Source organism: Oryctolagus cuniculus, chromosome 13 (assembly GCF_051225735.1).
Source record: "Oryctolagus cuniculus isolate XC-2025 breed Fujian yellow rabbit chromosome 13, ASM5122573v1, whole genome shotgun sequence".
In the NCBI taxonomy this organism is placed as follows: domain Eukaryota; kingdom Metazoa; phylum Chordata; class Mammalia; order Lagomorpha; family Leporidae; genus Oryctolagus; species Oryctolagus cuniculus.
The window spans coordinates 64,807,249-64,831,159 of NC_142879.1; the positions used below are offsets into that span (position 1 = coordinate 64,807,249).

Genomic DNA, 23,911 nt, shown 5'->3' on the forward strand with positions numbered 1-23,911 from the left:
TTTTTTTGACAGGTAGAGTGGACAGTGAGAGAGAGACAGAGAGAAAGGTCTTCCTTTGCCGTTGGTTCACCCTCCAATGGCCGCCGCGGCTGGCGCGCTGCGGCCAGCGCACCTCGCTGATCCGATGGCAGGAGCCAGGAGCCAGGTGCTTTTCCTGGTCTCCCATGGGGTGCAGGGCCCAAGCACCTGGGCCATCCTCCACTGCACTCCCTGGCCACAGCAGAGGGCTGGCCTGGAAGAGGGGCAACCGGGACAGAATCCGGCGCCCCGACCGGGACTAGAACCCGGTGTGCCGGCGCCGCTAGGCGGAGGATTAGCCTACTGAGCCGCGGCGCCGGCCAAAACAAGCAATTTGACAAGGTTCTTCAGTAAGCAAAGGAAGGAAGGAAAGGAGCTGACGGTAGGGACCCCAGGCTCCTAAGTTAAGGAGCTGCCTGTTTTCAAAAGCCAAGAGCAACCACCCTGAAGCCCTGCCAGTGGGCCGGGTCACCTTAACCTCTCTCACCTAATACAGAACTCTCTGTCCTCTGTAGATTCTTTGTGGGAAAGAGATTCCTCGCTGGATCAATCGACTTGCCTACTTCAGCTCCTGTATACCCTTTCTACAGAGTTGCCTCCCGAAGGAGTGGCTCACGCCAGCAGCCCTGCAGTCTAGCGTCAGCCAGGAGCTGCAGGACGAACTGGAGGAAGCAGAGGATGCCGCCGCCTCCGCTTCCATGGCGAGCAGTGCCGCGGGCTCCAGAGCTGGGCGCCACACCAAGCTATGAAGATTCTCCAAAGTCACACTTCAGAACTGTCTCTGGCAGGCGAATATCACTAGAGAAAAGTAAACAGAGTAAGCGTCCTTTGGATATTTTGTATGCAAAGATAGCTCTCCCCCAAATCCCAGTTTTTCAGCTCAGGATTATATTTGTAATCAAAAAAAAAAAAAAAATCACTTGGCGCAGGAGGGAGAACTTTGTATGAAGCTGCCCTCTGATTTTTTTACCCACTTGTAAATTTCGATTTACTTCTTCTGTTTTATACGAGCTCTGTTAAGTTATGTTTACAGTATTTTGTATCGCTGTTTACAAATCTTGCATGGACTCCTGCCACCGTGAAAGAAGAAAATCTTCATGTCTTCGAAAACTAGGCAGGCAACCTTTGTACACTTCTGACAATTGCCAGAGCTATGGCATAAACAATAGGCACAGTGTACTTCACACAGTTAGAGTCAGCATTACCTGCTTAAGGACTGTTTGTTGGGTTTGTTTATTTTGTTAACATGTGGGCACCGGGATGCAGAGAGCCACAGCGGCCTGAGGTGAGGGAGCACACGCGCAGCCCACTTCTCTCCCACTCCAAGTAGCACACTCCCGCGGTGCCCACAGAACGGTCGCTTTCATCCCAAATCCCCGTCTGCCTAGGCAGGGAGGTGCGTACCTGTTTCTGTCTGGCTTCGATGCCTCTGCCTCGGGCTCTATACTTAGATGTTTTTCCTTACAGATATTCTTGTTAGGAACTGACAAGTGTTTTTGCACATGTTTGGGGAGGAACTTCATTTGTATTGATACATACTTATCTCCTCCCTGCACAGGGTTTTGTTGATGGGGTAGGGATATCCTAAGTGTAGCCTTCTGAGTAGCAGTGTGAGTTGACATTCAACTGCTTTTAACTATTCAGGCTACCTTTTTATACTAGACCTTGAAAACTAGTCCTAAGTAAAGTACCCCAAAAAGGCTATTCTTTGATATTTCCTACTTTTTATGTACCATATCAGAAAGAATCTGTCAGAGGTTATTAGTTTATTATGGGAGTAGTTTCACCTCACAATAGAATGCCTAGTCTCATTGACTTCTGGTTGAAGAATCCTTTTGTGTCTTAAAAATTCATCTTTTGTGTTCTCGCAAATGTATGTCTCTTACATAACATACTCTAAGATTATTTCAGTTGTCATCGCAGATAAATCCTCGTTAGCAAGGAATCTGTCTGCCCAAGTCTACTCCTAGCGTGACCCTTGGATGTAAGAACCAAGTCACTTCATGTGAAATTCACTTTTTCTGCCTTAAGAATGAATGTCCTACGTGAAATATGGATGCAGTGTATAAAAAGGCAGTGACTTCAGCTTTATATATATATATTGTTAGTTTTAGAGTTATTCACATTTATTTAAACTTTTAGATTGGATTGTTTGCTATTGCTCTGTGTGAAGATACATATCTTTGAGTAAACTACATTTTTAACTTTTCCATAAGCTGATTTTGATTCCTTTTATCAACTTAAGCACACCCTGTTCCTAGGGAAAATCAACCTTGGGTTGTAAGCACTGGCCTGAGGAAAATGAAGCCACTTCACCTAATTTGTGCTTTTTGACTGTTGTGTTTCCAGAGAGGAAAGCCTTTACAGATTACTCTCAGTTCTTTGGGGGCAGAGCACTTGTTCTGAGAGACGTGTTAGGAGGAAGAAAATGTGTGATCTTTATGAAATGTTGACTTGTTTCAGGTCTACAGTGAGATTTGGGGACAAAACACTAAGGCGCTAGCAGTGAGCCGTTCCCTAAAAGCAGAGTCCTGTCACCAACACCCAGGTTAGGGGAAAGTGTTTGATGCAGTTGGCTTGGGATTTTTTTGCAGTACTGTAGTGGATTACAGTTCTTCTAATCCATTCAAGTGTACATTTCAGCCTGCACTCCCGCCATGCAGGAGTAGCTGTTCCTCAGTTAGACGCTCCGTGGTGAGCAGCCAGGATATGTGTCCGTGCCTCCCCAGACCCAGCAACGCAGCACACAGACGCCCTTGTTGTCATTTTGTTGTTTCATCTGCGGCATTTGGAATTTCAGAATAGTGTAGAGTCCTAGTAGAAATAAGTAATGGCCTAAGTCCAGTTACCATACTAACGATCAGCAGACAAAATTCTGGACATGACATTCCTTGCAGTCTAATTGTACCTTGGTCTGAGAAACGAAGAAATAGTCAGGTCCTTCTCTACAGTTCAGACTGAGAATGGATTTGATTACCATTTACCCAGCTGTTCTTGCCCTTGGAGGAAAACGATCTAGTTCTCAACCTGATCTCTGTTAAGAAGTCTTGTATCAAAAATCCAGTGGTTAATTATACATGTGATACGATGGAGTCAGACACTCTGCTGCTGTAACCAAGTGAAACATCCCCTCACGGTGGATTGGACAGCAGTGTAGTGACAGGGGGTTTTACATACCTTTCGGTTCTTTTTACTCCCAAGAAGGGGGCGTCAGCCTCAGAAAGTGTGACTTGTGAGTCTGCAGAAGGCGGTGGTACAGTCCTGCAGAGCCTGCACTTGATGCCTGAACTCCAGCCAATTAGAGCTCTGACCCAAGCAATAGCGCAAGTTACGCATCACCAGCATTCGTCCAGAGCAGGGATTCTGGCTGCCGTCAGCTGACCGCATTGCGTGTATGCAGAGTTTGACCACCACAGACAGCTCCAGGACTCTGTGTCCGTGACATTTTCCCATCACAAAACGGGTAGAAGCACATTCACTGCTTCAGGGTTCTGATCTGTGTTTTTTCTTATGACTCCATTTCTGTAGGACACTCTGTTAACTTTGGACCATGCTGTGTTTTCTTGATCCTCTTTTTAAGTTTAAAAGACTCAAGTTTTGTTCAGCAGGCTGGCCGTACTGCCCTCATAACCCCCCTCCTTCAGTGTGGTCTTAGAGTAGCTCCAGACTTGATCGTCTGCTCAGTTGACGCATACGCGTCTTCACTGTTGGGAAGGTGTAAGCTGTCAGAGAGCCTCCATGGACCTGAAGATCATTTCTTGTGCAGTTGAATGCAAGTGTACTGTCATTCATAGTGTTTATATACAAATACCAGGAATCTTCACTTTTGCTACCTTGATATAGCATTGGGCTATCATGTTGCAACATTGAAATACATCAGTTTATTAAAAAAAATACTTTTGTAAGAAATGTTGTCTAGTGTTTTCTGACTTTCAGGAGACAACTGTTGTGTTTTGTGAGTTGGGGATGAGGGAGGGGGTGGTATTTTCAAAACCCAAGAATCCCACCTGCTGCGCAAGAACATGGCCAGCTCCTCTCCGCCGTGTCTTTCTTTTATATTCACACCTGTGGTCACGTGCACTCCTCTCCTGCTCATAGGCCGCAGTGCCAGCCCAGGCCTCTGGGGAATGGTAGCAGGGCAGAACCAGAGGGCCCCTTCGCTGAGTGTGCAGTGTTAGCACACACAAACACAGAAGCCAGAGAGACTGGGCTCCTCATTGCCTGTGAACCTGTTCTGCTGCTGTGTGGGATCTCCAGCCTTCTCTTGAGTTAAGTGGTGGTAAATAAATGAGTGGAAGTGGTCTGTGGTCTGTCAGTGCTGAGCCACTGTCTAGTAAGGATGATCGACAAGTCATTTTGTCCTCACCTCAAGGGTAAGAGCCAGGGGCGGGTGTTTGGCCCACATCCTTTATCAGAGCGCCTGGGTTCAAAGTGCCAGCCGTGCTTCCAGTCCCAGCTCCCTGCTCATGCACATCCTGGGAGGCAGCAGGCAATGGCTCAAGTAGTTGGGTCCCTGCCTCCCATGTGAGAGAACCAGAATGATTTGCAGTCTCTTGGCTTTTAGCCTGGCCCAGCCCCAGCTGTTGTAGACATCTGGAGAGTGACCCACGGGATGAAAGATAAACCTCTTTCCCTGACCCTTTTCACAGAAGAATTTTAAAGGATAGGAGCCAAAAAAGAACTCTTCCCCTCAGTGTTGTGCAGACTGCTTTGTTTGTTTGTTTTTTTAATGCAGAGAGAGAAGGAGACAGAGAGAGGTCTCCATCCACTGGTTTAGTCCTCCAGTGGCTGCAACGGCAAAGGCTGGGCCAGACCAGAGCCAGGAGCTTCTTTCAGGTCTCACCTGTGAGTGGTAGGGCCTAAGGACTTGAGTCATTGCTGCTGCTTTTCCCAGATGCATCAGCAGGGAGCTGGATTGGAAGTGGAGCAGCTGGGACTTGAAAGCACCCATACAAGATGCTGGCGCCACAGGCAGTCCACCAGCTTAACCCATCAACGCCACAGGGCTGGCCCCAACACACTCTCCTGGTGGACGACACTGTGGTTACCAACTCCAGGTCTGGTAAAGCAGCGTTAGGGTCTTGCCTGGAGGAAAGGATGCCAAATATATTGGTGGTGTGTGGGCCTGCCGCACAATGAACTGGGTTTCCTGAAACAGAGAGTGGGAATGCGGGGACAAGGACGCAAAGAATGGAGCCAAGACAAGTCCTGATCAGGAGCCAAGACAAGTCCTGATCAAGGCTCGTTTATTGAATAAATCCAGTAGTATTTAAACAAGACCAGTTGTTTACAAGAAGGAGCACAAAAGATTTACATATCAAAAAGGCTCTTAAGGTTACAATAAAATACTTAGGTGATAAATGCAGGTTTCAGGTGTGACTGATTAACTATATTATCTCTTGTGAGAGGTTTAGGTTCTTCCTGCCTCTTCCTGGAATCTCCCTAGCCCAATTGTCTGTGCCCGGGAAGTCTCCATTCATATATTTAAGTGTAAACAAAGGGAGCGACTACCTGTGGCTGCCCACAGGTGGCAGTGATCTCTGGGTTTTCCCATCATCATCATCCACATAATGGCCTTGTTCTAACTTTGCAAATATCTGTGCTCCATTTAACAGCTCCATGCCATGCTCTCCACAAGGTAAAGTCATGACAGGCATTGCCTTTCAGATTCACAACTCGGGGCCCTGTCAGACATATCCCTGTGCTCCCTTCTCCGAAAGGAGTAACCTTGACCCTACCCTGGGAACCTGAGTAAGCTCCCTTCTTGCCAAGGCCAAAGGGAAGGCTAAAGAAAGTTAAGAGGAGTCCCCTTCAGGGGCCAGCGCTGTGGTATGGCTGGTAAAGCCGCTGCCTGCAGTGCTGGCATCCCATATGGGCGCTGGTTCACATCCCGGCTGCTCCACTTCCAGTCCAGCTCTCTGCTGTGGCCTGGGAAAGCAGCAGAGGAGGATAGCCCAAGTCCTTGGGCCCCTGCACCCACATGGAAGACCTGGAGGAAGCTCCTGGCTCCTGGCTTCAGATCAGCCCAGCTCTGGCCGTTGCAGGCATTTGGGAAGTGAACCAGCAGATGGAAGATCCATCTCTCTGCCTCTGTCTGTTACTGTCTTTCAAATAAATAAATAAATCTTTAAAAAAAAAAAAAAAGTGCCACCGCCCTGCTGTTGGGCCTGCAGTGGAGCTGCCATGCTTGAGGTCCCAGGGACCCAGTCCTGACTGCGGGCTACTTAGTGGGCCAGCTGGGGAAGCCCCTGGCCGCCAGACCCCTCACCACATCCCCAACTCCAGGCAGTCTGTGGGGTTTAGGACCTGGGCCCCCTTCACTGCTGCCGAAGCCTTGGCCTAAACAGGCTGTCCTCTAGCCTGTAAACAGGTGGACCCACCAACCAGTCTCCTCAAAGTAGAGTGCACCAGAAGACAAAAGTGATTCTGTCTGCATGGGACCCTCCCTCTACGTGGCCAGTGAGCAGCCGCTCAAACAGGGATTGGGGTTTTTCGTCACATAAGAAGGTCTGCACGAGGCAGGGCTGCCAGAGGGAACTCATGTCTTCCTCTTCTGCTGAGGTCAGTTAGCGGCTGCCACAGAAACACCCTGGCACGGCCTCCCTGGCAGCCAACTGATACTCCGCAAAAACCAGTGACAGCGCGATTATGAGAAAGCTATCACCTCGCCTTGAAGGGTAGTGCATTCAGAGGACAAAGCAAAGAAATAAAGGGAGCTCAGCACCAGCTCCAGGCTTGGGACCATGCCGGGTACTTTGCACACGTGATTTCCGTTCGCACTCACAACAGCCTACACCATCCAGGACCACACAAGTGCCGTAGCAAATGCCCGCGTTTGCTTCTAGCCAGTCCTAGACTCTAACTCTCTGTTCCAGCATGGAGTGTTCCAGAAATGGCACAACCCTGGCCCACCCCAGACCTACTGAAAGAATCCGTATCTTAGCAGGATCCCCGGGTGAGTCGCGTGTTTTGTTACTGGGTTTGCCTCAATCCAGAGAAATTATTCATGGAGCCCTCACCCCAATAAACATGTAGTATGAACTTGAACCCTACAGGGAGCAGTTACATAGAAGGCCCTGACCCGTGCACTGAGGATTCTGGATTTTGTTTCACGGCATCCCGGTGTGAGACCACCACACCTACCTGCCACCCCGCCACCCCATTCAGTCATCACTGAGAGCCCAGGTGTCCCAGGCACTGGCCCCAGCCCCTCCATGTGTGCCCTCAGCTTCCAGCTGCCCAATCCTCCTCCTTTCACGCCCCCAGCCCCCAAACGCCCAGTGAGTGACAAGTGGCCAATACGCTGCTGGGCTCCATTGTTCCCAATGCCGATGCCTCCCAGGCCCGCTCCCTCTATGTCCCTCCACCTCCCACTGCTGCTCCCAAACCTTCAGTTTCCTTCGAGACCCACAGCTGCACGGAAACAGGTACTGTGCAGTTCTACCGGCTCCTCCCCTGCTCTGCTGTCATCTGCCACTCCCCCTCTTCCCACCTCCCCTACCCTTCGCTGGCATCTTCCTCAGCGACCTCTCATCCACACAGAAGACCCATGTTTCTCATCTCAGGCGCTCCTTCCATCTGGGGCAGGGATGCTTCGTGCTGGACAATCCTGCACCTGCCGTCTGTCAGCTCTATACACCCTGCCCCCCAGCCAGCCTCAGCATTTTACCCTCTCTGCAGTCATACGGCGCCAGATGCCCACCCTGCCCCATCCTCCTGCACGCACACACGCATCCGAGGGTCAGCGGTATAGTTTTGAATTCAGAGCCACGGTCAAGTGTCTGTCTCCCCAGATTTCTTCACTTCAGCCGCGCCCTGACACCTGCAACTTGGCATCCCCAGTAACCTTCTGACCCATCCTAAAATCTTACTGGAAACCATTTCTGACCACTAAGTTCCCTGCCTACCCTGGTGCCCTGCACTACAACCAGCGACACCTCCTCAAGGCCCCCAGTCCACTAAGTCAGCCTTTGTTTCGCCGGCTCCAGCTTCGTGCCCCTTCTCACCCAGCCTAAATGCCATGCTCCATAAGAAAATCATTTTCCTCTCGGTACCCTCCCCTTCTGCGCCCCTTCCTCTGCTCGAACAGCCTGGCAAACCAGCCCCGGGGGGCCCTAGACCTCCCCAGATCTGAGCCCAAGAAGCTGAATGCTGCCGAGGATAATCAGACAACTAGAGTGACCAGCGTGATGTGAACGTCCCTGCCCACGCACCTGGGCGGGCTCTGCCCACCACCCAGGGCCTCTGCAGAGCCCTGTCAGTCTGCTCTCCTGCCCTCTCTCCCTTCCCATTGGCCACATCTTCCCCATACACGTTTCAGTGAACCCCACCTTATGCTTCAATGAAAATAGACATGGGGGTGGGCATGGGGAAGATGTGGCGAGGATGGTAGTTGCAAAGGCCATATCCTGTATCAGAGTACCTGGCTTCAACCCTCAGCTCTGGCTCCTGCTTCCGGCTAATGCAGACCCTGGGAGGCAGTGGTGATGGCTTCCGGCTTGGATCCCAGCCCAGCCTTGGTTGTTGTGGGCATCTGGGGAATGAACCAGAAGTTGGAACATGTTCTCATTCTCTCATTTCTCTCTCTCTCTCTCTCCCCCTCTCTCCCTACCCTCCCAAAATAACATTTTTTGTTTGATTTATTTATTTGAAAGAGAGTTACAGAGAGAGGCAGAGCCAGAGAGAGAGAGAGAAAGAGAGGTCTTCCATCTGCTGTTTCACTCCCAAGTGACCGCAATGGGCAGAGCTGAGCTGATCAGGAGACAGGAGCTTCCTCCAAGTCTCCCACATGGGAGCAGGGGCCTACAGACTTAAGGCATCTTCCACTGCCTTCCCAGGCCATAGCAGAGAGCTGGATCAAAGTGGAGTAGCCAGGACTCAAATCAGCGTCCATATGGGATGCCAGCAATGCAGGTGGCAGCCCCACCTGCTACACCACAGCATCGGCCCCTAGACCTGGGCTTTTATGCACTGCGCCACAGTGCCAGCCCCAATAACATTTATTTTTAAAGAGGTAGGTGTTTGGGGCTTGGCAGCGGCAGGAAGAAATGTCCCTACGCTAGGTGTTAACTCGCCTCTCATGAGGCATAGGGCTTTGTGTCCCTGTCACAGGGGGCCCAGGGATCTGTGACATTCAGGAACGTGGCCATGTTCTTAAGCCAGGCTGAGTGGTTGCACCTGGACTCTACCCAGAGCAGCTCGTACCAGGAGGTGACGTTGGAGAACTACAACAACCTGCTCTCACTCGGGATCCTGTTTTCCCAGCCAAAGGTTATCTCCCAATTACAGCAAGCAGACCACTGGCTGGTGAAAAAGGAAGTGCCTCGAGGCACCTGTCTAGGATGGGAAAGTTTGTTTGCAACCAGAGTTCTTGAAGAAAAATAAACCAGGAAGGCATGAAAAAATTCACAAATGGTCCTTTGACTTCATGTTGAGAAACTCCTATATATAAATGACAATAGGTTAGAGAAGCAACAAGGCAAAAAGAACACACTTTCAGGAAAGCATTAGTTACCGTCAAAAAAGAATAAAAGCTATATGAGGGAGCTTTAAAAGCATTGAACTTGGGAAAAACCTTGATCTGACATCATCACTTATACTAGGAAGCCTGGAATTGTTTCCAGAGGAAGGAAACCCGGCTCCTAGCGGTAGTGGATCCTGTTAAAACAACTAGGAGTTAACATAGCACATCAATGCTACAAGTGTAACATCTGCGTGAAGATCCTCCACAGTTCTTCCCGGAGTAAGCACCAGAGAATCCACACCGGAGAGAAGCTCTGCAAGTGTAAAGAATACAGGAAAGCCTTTAACCGATGCTCGTCCCTCACCCAGCACCCGAGCCGAGCGTGCACACTGGGGAGAAGCCCTACACCTGCCGCTAGTGCGGGAAAGCCTTCTGCTTCGCCACCTCATCCGACACCAGAGGATGCATCCCGGAGAGAGGTCCTGCCAGTGTGAGGAAGGCAGGAAGACATGCAAAGGCAGTTCAGCCCTCAGTAAGCGCCAGCCAATCCATACCGGAGAAAAGCCCCATAAGTGTAACGAGTGTGGGACAGCCTTCCGCCGGTGCTCGCCTCTCTCTCATCCAGCAGCACAGAATTCACACCCGGGAGAAACCATGCGAGCACGGGCAAGCCCCTACTTCAGTATGGCGCCTCAGCAGACGCCACCGCATTCGTGCAGGAGAGAAACCCTGCTCAGTGATCGCTCGGCCCTTGTTAGACATCAGAGGACTCACGCTGGAGAGAAACCGTGCACCTGCAAAGAATGTGGCAAAGCCTTCCGCCAAAGCTCGACACTCACGCAGCATCAAGGAATTCACACTGGAGAAACACCCTCCAAGTGCAATGAGCGTGGGAAAGCCTTCTCCTGGATGTCACGGCTTAATGTCCATCACAGAATTCACACTGCAGAGAAATCATAGCATTGCAAAGAATGTGGCAAAGCTTTCCGTTCCCACTCAGCAGTTAACACCCATCGAAAAATTCATACCGGAGAAAAAACATATAAATGCAATGACTGTGAAAAAGCTTTCAACCGAAGCTCGGCTCTCATTCAGCACCAGAGACTTCACACGGCAGAGGAACCATTTCACTGGGAAGTGTGCAGAACGGCCTGCAGACTGAGCGCCCCGCTTCTGACACACCTGGGAATCCACACGGGAGAAAAGCCTTGCCAAGCGTGAAGAGTGGGGGAGAGCATGGGGTCAGAGCTCGCCTCTCACCGGGCACCAGAGGGCTCACATGTGACAAGGGCTGTGAGCAGAACGCACGTGGGAATCTCCCAACCGAAACTCATTCCACACCGAGTAGCCGGGATTCATCCTGGCCGTGACCTGCACTTAAGAACAGCCCCCAGCATTGACAAGCATTGCTAGGAAGCTGTGGATGTGTGTCAAAGTCCAGGCTTCAGGAATCCAGGAATCCATTTTTAAAACTACAGTTAAGTATTATGCAAGCCAATTGTACTAGAATGCTACAGGAAAAGAATCGCACACAGATGACCTGTAGCTACCTCATTGCCATTAAAACACACACACACACACACACACACACACACGCCACAGTATTTCTTAATGATCCGAAAGCAGGTTCTGTCTTGGTTTTTGTTAAAATGTTTGCGTTGTTTCTCTGCTTTCCAAGCCATTCACTATAGAAGATAATCATTGTGTTGGCTATGCAGGGGTTCTGTTTTTCAATTTTTCTTCTTGATTACTTGTTCCAAAGTCTAAAGTCATTTTATTTTTAAGTCACAGAGTGCATGGCATTTCACTTGTCTGAGAAAAGTATTACCTTTGCTGCATTAAACTGAGAAGTAAAGATTATTCTGACAAAAAAGAGAGAGAGAGAGAGAGGTGTTTGGGACGCCTACATCACGTATCACAGTGCTCGGGGTCAAGTCTCCGCTCCATTTCTGATTCCAGCTTCCTGCTAATACACACTCAGGAAAGCAGCAGGGGGTGGCTCAAGAACTGTGGTGTCTGTCACTCATGTGGACAACCCAGATTGAGCTTCTGGCTCCTGTCTTGAGCCTGGCCCAGTCCCAGATGCATTTGGGAAATGAACCAGCAAATGGAATCTCTCTTTCTCCTCACTCTTCTCCCTACCCCCTCTCCCTGCCTTTCAAAACAAAAGGAAAATGATTTTTTTATAAAATAGACCATTTGGGCAGCTGACCTCCAATCTCCTGATCCACCTGAATGTATACCAGGGTCATTGTCCCTGTCACCATAGGAGGTTCCTGCTGCTCACGTGACCCCGTGCCTCCCTTGTCACTGGATCCCCACCTCCCTGGCCCCAGGACTTGGCTTCACAGTCATTTGCCTCTTTGAACTTCAGTTCCTGTCTCTCCGCTAGATCAGTCCTATCAAGCTAAAACACGCTCTGGGGATTTCTAGTCTAAACACCCAAACAAAACCTTTCCAAAACTCCCTCTACAACGGTGACAAAACATTTCTTCAATTCTCTGCACAACTGAAGTTCCTACCACTTCTGTGTCTATTTTTTAAAAACACCTTGATTGTGACACATACATACAAAAGAACGTAGAGGGGTCAGCGTAGTAGTGGGTTAAGCCACTGCCTGTGACGCTGGCATCCCATACGGGCACTGGTTTGAATCCTGGCTACTCCACTTCCAATCCAGCTCCTTGCTAATGTGCCTGGGAAAGCAGCGGAGGATGGGCCCCTGTACCCATGTGGGAGACCTGGATGGAATTCTAGGCTCCTGACTTCTGCCTGGCCAAGCCCTGGCCATTGCTGCCACTTGGGGAATGAACAAGTAGGTGGAACATCACTGTCTCTCCCTCTATAACTTTCAAATCAACCTTTTGCAAAATTGTGTATGTACAGTTTTTACAATGATAAAACGAACACCTCCTATGCCACCACTCAGTTACAAAAGCAACATTAGCAGACCTGCAGAAGCACCTGCCCCACCCCCCACCCCACCCAGGTCATTCTCTTCCCTGCACTGGGAGGCTAATTACTTCCTGAAGTGTCAATGTATCAATCATTCCTTTGCTTTTCTTTGTGGTTCTATGACCTGCCTATGCATCCCTAGACAACATATTCTTTGATTTTATCTTTTATTTATTTGAACAGCAGAGTGACAGAGAGAGAAAGAGAGTGATTAATCCATCTTCTGTTCACTGGTTCATTCCTCAAATAGTCACAACAGCCAGGCCTAGGCCTGTCCAAAGCCAGGAGCTAAGAATCCCATCCGGGTCTCCTTCAGGAAGGTGGATTGGAAGCAGAGCAGTTCAGACTCAAACTGCCATCCCGACACGGAGTGCCAGGGATGCAAGTGCTGGCTAAACCCACAGCAAAGCAATGCCGGCCCTTGGTTTTGCCTATTTTTAAAGCTTATCTAATTAGAATCTCATCACAGAATTCTGTGACTTTTCTGAATGTTATAATTAATGCATACGTGTGTCATTTGTTCATTTTCTTTACTGTATAGTTCTCTGTTGTATAAATATACCCCAGCTGTATATATCTAGTGGACATCTGGGCTGTTTTCACCACCTCCTTTTACTGCTGTTATGAACAACCCTTGCATGAACTTTATCACGTGCGGCTCCTGCCGCAGATGGAAGGCGTTCTCCAGAAATGGAACTGCCAGCTTGGAGGGACGAGCACATCCACCTTTGTCAGTGTAGGAAAAGCAATATAGTCTTCTTACGCTTTTATTAAATGAAATCCTGTTCAGCCCTCTCTCTCCATCTGCTGAACAGAGTTCCACAAACTAGTTACTCTCTCATAATGTCATATAATGAAATTCCAGGGCCAGGCCCTAAGAATAGTTCTCATAATTCAAGGAGTCAGAGCGGTAAGAACCACGGCCAGCTCTCAGGCAGCCACCGGGAGAGGCGGCGCTCAGCATCGCAGGAGCGCTCTGAAGACGCTGCCATTGGGCTCCTGCACTCCACAGGCCGGTGCTCCTAGGAGAGCAGACACGTGTGAACCCTCCTCACTGCTTGCAACTGTGTTTGAGCACCATTCCTGTTAGACTGTTACACCTTTAGAAACCAAATAAACAGGGCCAAGGCCGTGGTGCAGTGGGTTAAGCTGCCACCTGCAATGCTGGCACCCCAAATGAGCTCTGGTTAAGTCCCTGCTAATGGCCTGGGAAAGCAGAAGATGGCCCAAGCACTTGGGAAACCACCCCCATGGGAAACCCAGATGGAGTTCCAGGCTCCTGTCTTGGGCCTGGCCCAGCCCTAGCCACTGTGGCCATTTGAGAAGTGAGCCAGTGGGTGGAAGATCTCTTCAAGTAAATATTAAAAAAAAAAAAAAAAGTGAAAATGTTTGTGAAAATAGTCACCTTCAAATGGAACCTCTAGAGTATTTCGCTGCTTGTTTCTCCTTGATAATTTACTGCCTTGCTCCTAACATCGTAAATGACGTCTCGCCATTCCTCAAAGATAGGGGTACTTGAAAGAGCTCCCTGACTGATCAGGGGTGTGAACTTCCCTCCCACACGCAAGATGGAAAAAATCAAAGCCCGACCCCCAGCTAGAGATATTATTTAACGAGTCATCTGAGAGTCCACATTCCATCTAATCCACACTAATCAAAATCCTTCCCCTAAGTGGCTGCAACACTTCACACCCCCAAGATTTCAGCCCCCATTATTCCACTCTGGCCTTGACTCTCTAACGGTTATCAGTCTGGCTGGCATCAATTGGCATCTGGCTGTGCTTTCGATTTACATGTCCTTGATGCTTAATTAGGTTGAGAATCTTTAATGTTTCTGGGTCATTTGTGTTCTCTTCTCTGCGAAATGTCTGTCCCATCTTTTGCCCATTTTTCTACAGGATTGTTTCTCTGCTTTCTTGCTCACTTAAAGGGACTCTTCACATAGTCTGGCTACTATTCTTTGACAGTTTGATAGCTATACATATTTTCTCCCAATTTGGGCCTTATCTTTGAAATATTTTGATAAGACAGAAGTTCATTTTAAAGAAGTCAAAAATGTTGGTATTTTTCTTGATGTTAATTAGTTTTGCTATCTTAGGAAATTTCTCTCTCCTTGAATCGTAAAGACAGTCTCCTATATTTTCTTTTTTTTTAAAAGATTGATTTATTTGAAAGTCAGAGTTACACGGAGAGGGGAGAGGGGAGAGGGGACAGGGAGGTCTTCCATCTGATGGTTCACTCTCCAGTTGGCCGCAACAGCTGGAGCTGTGCCAATCCAAAGCCAGGAGCTTCTTCCAGGTCTCCCACATGGGTGCAGGGGCCCAAGGATTTGGGCCATCTTCTACTACTTTCCCAGGCTATAACAGAGAGCTGGATTGGAAGTGGAGCAGCCAGGGCCGGCACCGCAGCTCATTTGGCTAATCCTCCGCCTTGCGGCGCCGGCACACCGGGTTCTAGTCCCGGTCGGGGCGCCAGATTCAATCCCGGTTGCCCCTCTTCCAGGAAAGCTCTCTGCTGTGGCCAGGGAGTGCAGTGGAGGATGGCCCAGGTGCTTGGGCCCTGCACCCCATGGGAGACCAGGAGAAGCACCTGGCTCCTGCCTTCGGATCGGTGTGGTGTGCCGGCCGTGGCGGCCATTAGAGGGTGAACCAACGGTAAAGGAAGACCTGTCTCTCTCACTGTCCACTCTGCCTGTCAAAAAAAAAAAAAAAAGGAAGTGGAGCAGCTGGGTCTCAAACCGGCGCCCATATGGGATGCTGGCGCTTCAGGCCAGGGTGTTAACCCACTGCACCACAGTGCCAGCCCCAAGTCTCCTATGTTTTCTTCTGAGTGTTTTACTGCTTGTCTTTTGCAAATATCACCTTTAATCCAACCAGGGTCACAGATGGTACAGAGACCTCCTCTCTCTCCCACACACGACTTCCCAACATCTTGCATTAATGTGGCATATTTATAAGCCAATATTAATCAGTGTTAATACACTATTGAGAAAAATTCATGGTTTAGAGCTCACATTCCATGCTGTGTAGTTAGTGAATGTTGCCAGACGCATAACTGCCATTGCAGCATCACACGGAGTAGCCTCACTGCCCTCAAAGTCCTCTGCCCACTGCCTGTTCACCACTCCCGACCCCTGGCAAGCCCTGGGCTTTTTGCTAACTTTGTAACTTTGTAGGTTTGCCTTTTCCAATTTGTCACACTGTTGGAATCATAGCCTTTTCAGACTGGCCTCTTTCTCTTAGCAAAATGCATATAAGGTTCTCCTGTATTTTTTATGGCTTGGTAATTTTTTTTTTTTAATTTGGCAGGTAGAGATATATATAGAGAGAGACAGAGAGAAAGGTCTTCCATTGGTTCACCCCCCAAATGGCTGCTACAGCCGACGCTGTGCCAATCTGAAGCCAGGAGCCAGGTGCTTCTTCCTTGTCTCCCATGCAAATGCAGGGGCCCAAGCACTTGGGCCATCTTCTACTGCCCTCCTGGGCCACAGCAGAGGGCTGGACTGGAAGAGGAGCAGCCGGGACTAGAACCCGGCACCCATATGGGATGCCAGCGCCACAGGCAGAGGATTAACCAAGTGAGCCAAGAAGATTGGTGCCGGCCCCAGTCATTTCTTTCTGTTGAATATGCTGTTGTCTGAATGTTCCACAGTTCATCTATTCATTTACCTACTGAAGGACATCTGGGTTGCTTCCAGGTTTGGGCAATTATGAATAAAATTGCTATACACATTCATGTGTTATGTGATCGCAAGCTTTCAACTCAATTGGGTCAATATCAAAGAGCAGAATTGCTGTGTTGTATATTAAGAGCATGCTATGGGGGCCAGAGAGAGAGGTCTTCCATCTGCTGGCTTATTCCCTAGATGGTCACAATGGCTGGAGCTGCACCGATCTGAAGCCAGGAGCTTCTTCCAGGTCTCCCATGCAGGTGCAGGGGCCCAAGGACTTGAGCCATTCTCTAATGCTTTCCCAGGCCACAGCAGAGAGCTGGATCAGAAGAGGGGCAGCCGGGACTAGACCTGGCGCTCATATGGGATGCTGGCACTTCAGGGAGGGCTTTAACCTGCTGTGCCACAGCACCAGCCCCTTTTAAATGTTTTTATTTGATCACATCTTAATACAATATTGTTGTCCGTATGCCAGTTATCTGAAAATTGGTGAGGCCAGTGCTGTGGTCTAACAGGTAAAGCCGCTGCCTGTAGTGCTGGTATCCCATGTGGGCACAGGTTCAGGTTCCAGCTGCTCCACTTCCAATCCAGCTCTCTGCTATGGCCCGGGAAAGCAGTAGAGGGTGGCCCAAGATCTTGGGCCCCTGTACCCACATGGGAGACTCAGAGGAAGCTCAAGCTCCTGGGTTCAGATCAGCTCCAGCTCCTGTCACTGTGACCAATTAGGGAGTAAACCGGCAGACGAAAGACCCTCTCTCCCTCTCCTTCTCTGTGTAACTCTGACTTTCAAATAAATAAATAAATATATCTTGTTGTGTTCTGGATTGCCCAGATAGAAGAACCAGCGAGACTCACCGAAATGCAAAGAACAAAGGGACTTTATTTATAGGTCCAGCATGCTGGGGTCTGGTTCCCTAAGCAATGCAGTGCCCAGAGGCCAAGACCCTCTTCTCTTTGTTCCCGGGATTTTTATAGTTCCTGGGCAAACAAGTATTACATCCACATTCCTTCTTTCCACATATGGCCATACATCGAGGCCACCCACTTTGTTGGTTGTCCCCACCTGGCCCTGCCGGGCCAAAAACTTCCCAGTGTCAGGTTTCATATTTTTGCAGCAGGCGTGTCCTGGGCCTGGTCTGTTCCTTTGTCTTGTGAGAAGCCTGTCTTGGCGTAGCTCTGGCCTCTCACAATCTTTAAAAAGCAATACAGGGCCGACGCCGTGGCTCAATAGGCTAATCCTCCGCCTGCGGCACCGGCACACTGGGTTCTAGTCCACAGCGCGCCAGGCGCGGCGGCCATTTGAGGGTGAACCAACGGCAAAGGAAGACCTTTCTCTTTGTCTCTCTCACTGTCCACTCTGTCAAAAAAAAAAAAAAAAAAAGCAATACAGAAATGTGAACAAATTTTAAAAAAAGGAAATTGGTAAGATTTAATAGCCTATGGCCGGCGCCGCGGCTCACTAGGCTAATCCTCCGCCTAGCGGCGCCGGCACCGGGTTCTAGTCCCGGTTGGGGCGCCGGATTCTGTCCCGGTTGCCCCTCTTCCAGGCCAGCCCTCTGCTGTGGCCAGGGAGTGCAGTGGAGGATGGCCCAGGTGCTTGGGCCCTGCACCCCATGGAAGAGCAGGAAAAGCACCTGGCTCCTGGCTCCTGCCATCGGATCAGCGCGGTGCGCCGGCCGCAGCGCGCCGGCCGCAGCGGCCATTGGAGGGTGAACCAACGGCAAAGGAAGACCTTTCTCTCTGTCTCTCTCTCACTGGCCACTCTGTCAAAAAAAAAAAAAAAGATTTAATAGCCTAGTATGAACACTTAACAGTGTAGACACAGGTGGCACACTTAAGTGTATTTTTCTATACAGTTGATTACATCAGGTTTGCTAATCACTCTGTTCAAACCTAGCCTTACTGAATTTTTTCAGCAAGTACTAGAAAGGTTAAAAATCCAACTTCCATGTTGACTTTCTCAATTTCTTCTTTGATTTTGGCTAGATTTTCCTTTATTATGAAACAATCTTGTTAAGCACATGTTATGTTTCTGGCATAATAAACCTTTTGTCCATATGTATGGACTCTACTCATTTCTTGTAAGTTACTTTAAGATCTACTTTCTCAAATAAAGCTTTGGATGCACCAATCTTTTGTATAATATTGGGCAGCACATCGCTAGATTTTTTGTTAGTCTTGAAACTGTCTTTTAACCAAGTCTAATGCATTTGTTGTGATAACATGCAGAAATGGTTCTATTTTGACCTTCTTATTTTGTGCTTTGAGTTTCTCTTGGTTTTTCTTTCAATTCCCTCTGTTTCTTGTCTTCTGGCTTAAATGAAAGAACCAACCATCAATGTAGTTGCTCTTCCTCTACGGGTGACTGATTCACTTTTTTTTTTTTTTTTTTTGACAGGCAGAGTTATTGAGAGAGAGAGACAGAGACAGAGAGAAATGTCTTCCTTCCGTTGGTTCACTCCCCAAATGGCTGCTACGGCCAGCGCTGCGCCGATCCGAAGTCAGGAGCCAGGTGCTTCTCCTGGTCTCCCATGCGGGTGCAGGGCCCAAGAACTTGGACCATCCTCCATTGCCTTTCTGGGCCACAGCAGAGAGCTGGACTGGAAGAGGAGCAACCAGGACTAGAACCCGGGGTGCCAGCACCGCAGGTGGAGGATTAGCCAACTGAGCTGCAGCACCGGCCCTTTCTTTTTGACAAATATTGATGAGCATATACTACATGTGTAAAGTTGCAAGGGATCACAAACCAAACAGGCCGACGCCCTGCCTCAGCTGAGCTTACCCCCATCGGTGCCTGGGTCTTTCCCTCCGGCTCACTTTGCCATTTTTGATACCCTCAAGTTTGACTACAGAGCATCTTGGTAGACATCACCTTTTATTTTTTTTAAAGCTTTATTTATTTGAAAGTCAGAGTTACACAGAGAGGAGAGGCAGAGAGAGAGAGAGAGAGAGAGAGAGAGAGAGAGATCTTCCATCCTATGGTTCACTCCCCAGATGGCCACAATGGCTGGAGCTACGCCGATCCAAAGCCAGAAGCTTCTTCTGGGTCTCCCATGTGGGTGCAGGGGCCCAAGGACTTGAGCCATCTTCTACTGCTTTCCCAGGCCATAGCAGAGAGCTGGATTGGAAGTGGAGCAGCCGGGACTAGAACCAGCGCCCATATGGGATGCCGGCACTTCAGGCTAGGGAGTTAACCCGCTGTGCCACAGCGCCGGCCCAACATTTGATTCTGAAGAGCACCGTCTTTCAATGATTCTGAAAATTTCTCAGCTATAATCCTTTTGAATATTTCTTATTAATACCTCTTCTTACAATTCTCATTTTTATTTCAAAGGCAGAGTTATGAGGGGGGGCGGGTGGCGAGACAGCGAAACAGTGAGAGAGCTTCCATCTGCCGGTTCACTCCCAAACAGTCACAATGGCTGGGGCTGCGCCAGGCCAAAGCCAGGATCCTGAAACCCCATCCGAGTCTCCCACGTGGGAGGCAGGGGTCCAAGAACTTAGGTCACCTTCTCCTGCTTCATCAGGCACATTAGCAGGAAGCTGAATCAGAAGCAAAGTGTGTTTAACCCACTACAGCATAATGCCAGCCCCCTCTGAATCTCTTCTTTCATTCTTTAAAACTTTATTCTTGTTGGAAAAATCACACTTATAAACATTTATGAGATACAGTGTGATGGTTTATGTATACAATGTGGCATTATGAAATCAGGCTAATTAACATATCCATCACCTCCCTTACCTTTTATTTTTTGCTATCTTCTGTTCTATATTTCGCCCTTTCTGTTCTACATTTTTGGTTAATTTATTTAGATCTGCCGGCGCCGCGGCTCACTAGGCTAATCCTCCGCCTAGCGGCGCCGGCACACCGGGTTCTAGTCCCGGTTGGGGCGCCGGATTCTGTCCCGGTTGCCCCTCTTCCAGGCCAGCCCTCTGCTGTGGCCAGGGAGTGCAGTGGAGGATGGCCCAGGTGCTTGGGCCCTCACCCCATGGGAGACCAGGAAAAGCACCTGGCTCCTGGCTCCTGCCATCGGATCAGCGCGGTGCGCCGGCCGCAGCGCGCTGGCTGCGGCGGCCATTGGAGGGTGAACCAACGGCAAAGGAAGACCTTTCTCTCTCTCTCTCTCTCTCACTGTCCACTCTGCCTGTCAAAAAAAAAATAAATAAAATAAAAAAATAAAATAAAAAAAAATAAAAAAATAAAAAAAATTTATTTAGATCTATCTTCCAGTTCACTATTTAAAAAAAAAAATATTTAGATATTTGAAAGGAAGAGCTACAGAGAGGAAGAGGCAGAGATGGGAGGGGGGGAGAGAGGGGGAGAGAGGGGGAGAGAGGGGGAGAGAGGGGGAGAGAGGGGGAGAGGTCTTCCATCACTGATTTCTATGTGGTTCCTTTCCTTGATTATTCTTTACAGTCTTTTGATCACATATTTTCCAATTTTAAAGATGTATCTACTTATTTTTTAATTTATTTGAAGGAGAGACAGACACAGAAATAGAGAAAGATTTTCCATCTGCTGGTTCACTCCCCAGATGGCCCCAACAGGCAGGGCCAGTCCAGGCCAACAAAGTCAGGAGCCCCGAACTCCATCTGGGTCTCCTACATGTGTGGCAGGGGCCCAAATACTTGAGTCATCTTCCAATGTCTTCCCAGGTATTAGGGAGCCAGACTGGAAACAGAGCAGCAAGAACTAAAACCAGTGCTCCAGTATGGGATGCCAACCTCACAGGTGGCAGCTTGGCTCCCTGCACCACACCACCAGCCAATTATTTGAACCTTTAAAGAAATTTAAGGGCCAGTGCCGTGGCAGAGCAGGCTAAGCCATTGCCTGCAGCACCAGCATCCTGGCTGTTCTTCCTATCCAGCTCTCTGTTGATGGCTTAGGGAAGCAGCTGAAGAGAGCCCAAGTGCTTGGGCTCCTGCACCTGCGTGGAGACTCGGACGTAGTGCCTGGCTCCTGGCTTCAGATCAGCGCAGTTCCAGCTGTTGCAGCCATCTGGGGAGTGAACCAGCGGATGGAAGATCTGTCTCTTCCTCTGTAACTTGGCCTGTGGCATAGTGGGTGAAGCCGCCACCTGCACTGCTGGCATCCCATATGGGCACCTTTGAGTCCTGGGTGCTCCTCTTCTGATCCAGCTCTCTGCTGTGGCCTGGGAGAGCACTGCAAGATGGCCCAGGTCCTCGGGACCCTGCACCCGTGTGGGGGACCTGAAAGAAGCTCCTGGCCTTGGATCAGCGCAGCTCTGGCCCTTGTGGCCATCTGGGCAGTGAACCAGTGGATGGAAGACTCTCTCTCTGCCTCTCATTTATTTGAAAGGCAGTTACAGAATCTTTAAAATAAATAAATAAATATACTGGAGGCCAGTGCTGTGGCGTAGCAGGTAAAGCCTCTGCCCGTAGTGCCGGCGCTGGTTCAAGTCCCAGCTGCTCCGCTTCCAGAGCTGCTATGGCCTGGAAAGGCAGAAGATGCCCCAAGTCCTTGGTCTCCAGTGTGGAAGACCCAGAAGAAGCTTCTGGCTCCAGATTGGCGCAACTCTAGCTGTTGCAGCCATTTGGGAAGATCGCTTCTCCCCCTCTCTCCTCCTCCCCTTCTCTCCCCCTCCCCCTAACTCTGCCTTTGAAATAAATAAATAAATCTTAAAAACAAACAAACAAACAAAAAGGCCTAAGGAGCAGAGTGGAGGTGAGAGGGGAAAGGACTGAGAAATTTTAAGGAATAATCTTCGTAGTTATTTTATTGCGTTTAGCAAAAGAAACATTTTAGACCCTTAAATGTAGCTGATAATACATGTCAGGATAAGGGGTTAACAGATCACGTCCCACAGCGACACAGTTTTCGTGTAGAAGTATCTACGTGCGTGGATCACTTGTGAGTGAGAGACGATGCCATTCTCACCGCAAAAGAACAGGATCGCTTCTCTGAGGAGAGGAGGAGGAAGCCAGCGGCCTCTCCGCGCAGGGCTTCACGTTCAGCCCACGCACCTGCCATCCGAGGCCCGGCTCACGCCCACCACACGGAAACGCCGCCGACAGCTCACGGCGGGGGCCCTGGTGGGCTGCCAATGAGCTAAGCTGCAAGCGTACTAGAGCAGAGCCACTGCTTAACAGACACGGGCTGCACGCCGGCCTGCGCATGACTGCTATCATGTGGAGGAAACCTGCTGAAACCAGGGCCCTTGGGAGCTGCAAAGCGGCAGTGACGCTGTCACGTGGTCCCCTTCCCTAAGCCTGCGTCGCCCCACACCTTTTCCTCTGCGTGTGGGTCAGAGCGCAGCACTGGGCCTTGTGCCGGCTCAAAGTCCCTCGTGCTACACATGCGCGGCTGATAGAACAGAGCCGATGTTAGCAGAGCCCGGGCGTTTCCCCCGGCGCTCACGGGCCCCAGCGGATCTGACTCCACCTGCCTTGTTGCAAGCTGGGGCCTTTCCCATCCTCGCACTTACAATTTCTCCCTGCATATGGATGTCACAGGGCCCAGGCCCAGAGGGAATTCTGACAAGTCCCAGCCTGTGTGCAGCAAAAGTCAGCCGAAGCTCACTGTGGAAGGGAGGATTTACCTAAGGAAGGGAAGGGCTGCCGTGACCAGTTTGGCCCAGGAAGTGTTTGCATTCTCAGAACCCAGCCAGCAGAGCGGGCCGCTGCCCTCAGATTCACCCTTGGTCCAGCCTTCCATGGACACCTTGGATGCCCATGCCAGGGGGCGCTGGCAAGATCTGAAAGAATTTCACGCACGGTTCTGCAAGGCAGCCCCCGCGGGTCCACTGCCTCTCCATCCCTGAAACCCAGAGCATGCCCTGGCACTGCCTGCCCCCCTGGGTGGGTGGGTGCCCTCTCGTGTGAGTCGGGCTCCACGAGGGCGTCCTCTCAAGTCCCCAGCGGCCCCGCAGAAGCAGACACTTGTGTGGAGCAGCGACACTGCACCGGCTGCAGGCTGGGGGCCGTGTGACAAGTCAGGGTTCAGCCTGCCCCGGGGCTGTGCTGCCGTTGGCTGTGGTTCATCCCCAGTACAGAGCTTAGGTGAGCTAGGGGGAAACAAGGCCTCTCCCAGGATGCGGCCAGCACCTGCTGTGGAGGCTGCTCCCACTCCACAACACCCTTTCGGTGCGTGCTTGCTGTAGGACACTCTGCAACTTTTTTCTGTTGAATTTCTGGTTTGTTTTTCTGTTTTGGAGACAATGTAATTCTGCTACAGAAAGCAAACAGGAAGGCAGCATTGTGGTGCAGTGGGCTAAGCTGCCACCTACAGCACTGGCGTCCCAAATGAGTGCCAATTCGAGTCCTTCCTGCTCTACTTTTTTTTTTTTTTTTTTTTTTGACAGGCAGAGTGGACAGTGAGAGAGAGACAGAGAGAAAGGTCTTCCTTTTGCCGTTGGTTCTCCCTCCAATGGCCGCCGTGGCCGGCGCGCCGCGCTGATCCGAAGGCAGGAGCCAGGTGTTTCTCCTGGTCTCCCATGGGGTGCAAGGCCCAAGCACTTGGGCCATCCTCCACTGCACTCCCTGGCCATAGCAGAGAGCTGGCCTGGAAGAGGGGCAACCGGGACTGAATCCGGCACCCCGACCGGGATTAGAACCCGGTGTGCCGGCGCCGCTAGGTGGAGGATTAGCCTATTGAGCTGTGGCGCTGGCCCTTGCTGCTCTACTTCCAATCCAGCTCCCTGCTAAAGTGCCTGGGAAAGCAGAAGTTGGTCCAAGTGCTTGGGCCCCTGAAACCCACACAGGACACCTGGATGGAGTTCCAGGTTCATGATTTTGGCCTGGCCCAGCCTTAGCTCTTGCAGCCATTTGGGGAGTAAATCAGTGGA

General features: G+C 50.1%; 1 protein-coding gene, 1 long non-coding RNA gene and 1 pseudogene across 3 annotated transcripts in view; 2 read left to right on the forward strand and 1 right to left on the reverse strand.

Moving 5' to 3' along the window:
• DESI2 (desumoylating isopeptidase 2) overlaps nucleotides 1–3,927 on the forward strand; it is a 74,517-nt gene extending 70,590 nt beyond the window's left edge. Inside the window, exon 5 of the mRNA XM_017347702.4 lies at nucleotides 534–3,927. Coding sequence (XP_017203191.1) covers nucleotides 534–767 — 234 coding nt within the window. The 3' untranslated portion in view covers nucleotides 768–3,927. The remainder of the gene's footprint in view (nucleotides 1–533) is intronic.
• The window catches only part of LOC149122632 (uncharacterized), a 45,405-nt gene continuing 22,243 nt past the window's right edge, over nucleotides 750–23,911 (reverse strand). For both annotated transcript variants that reach the window (XR_016219044.1, XR_016219043.1), the window contains exon 4: nucleotides 750–816. This is a non-coding gene — a long non-coding RNA (uncharacterized LOC149122632). The remainder of the gene's footprint in view (nucleotides 817–23,911) is intronic.
• Nucleotides 9,166–11,571, forward strand: LOC149122633 (zinc finger protein 891-like; annotated as a pseudogene).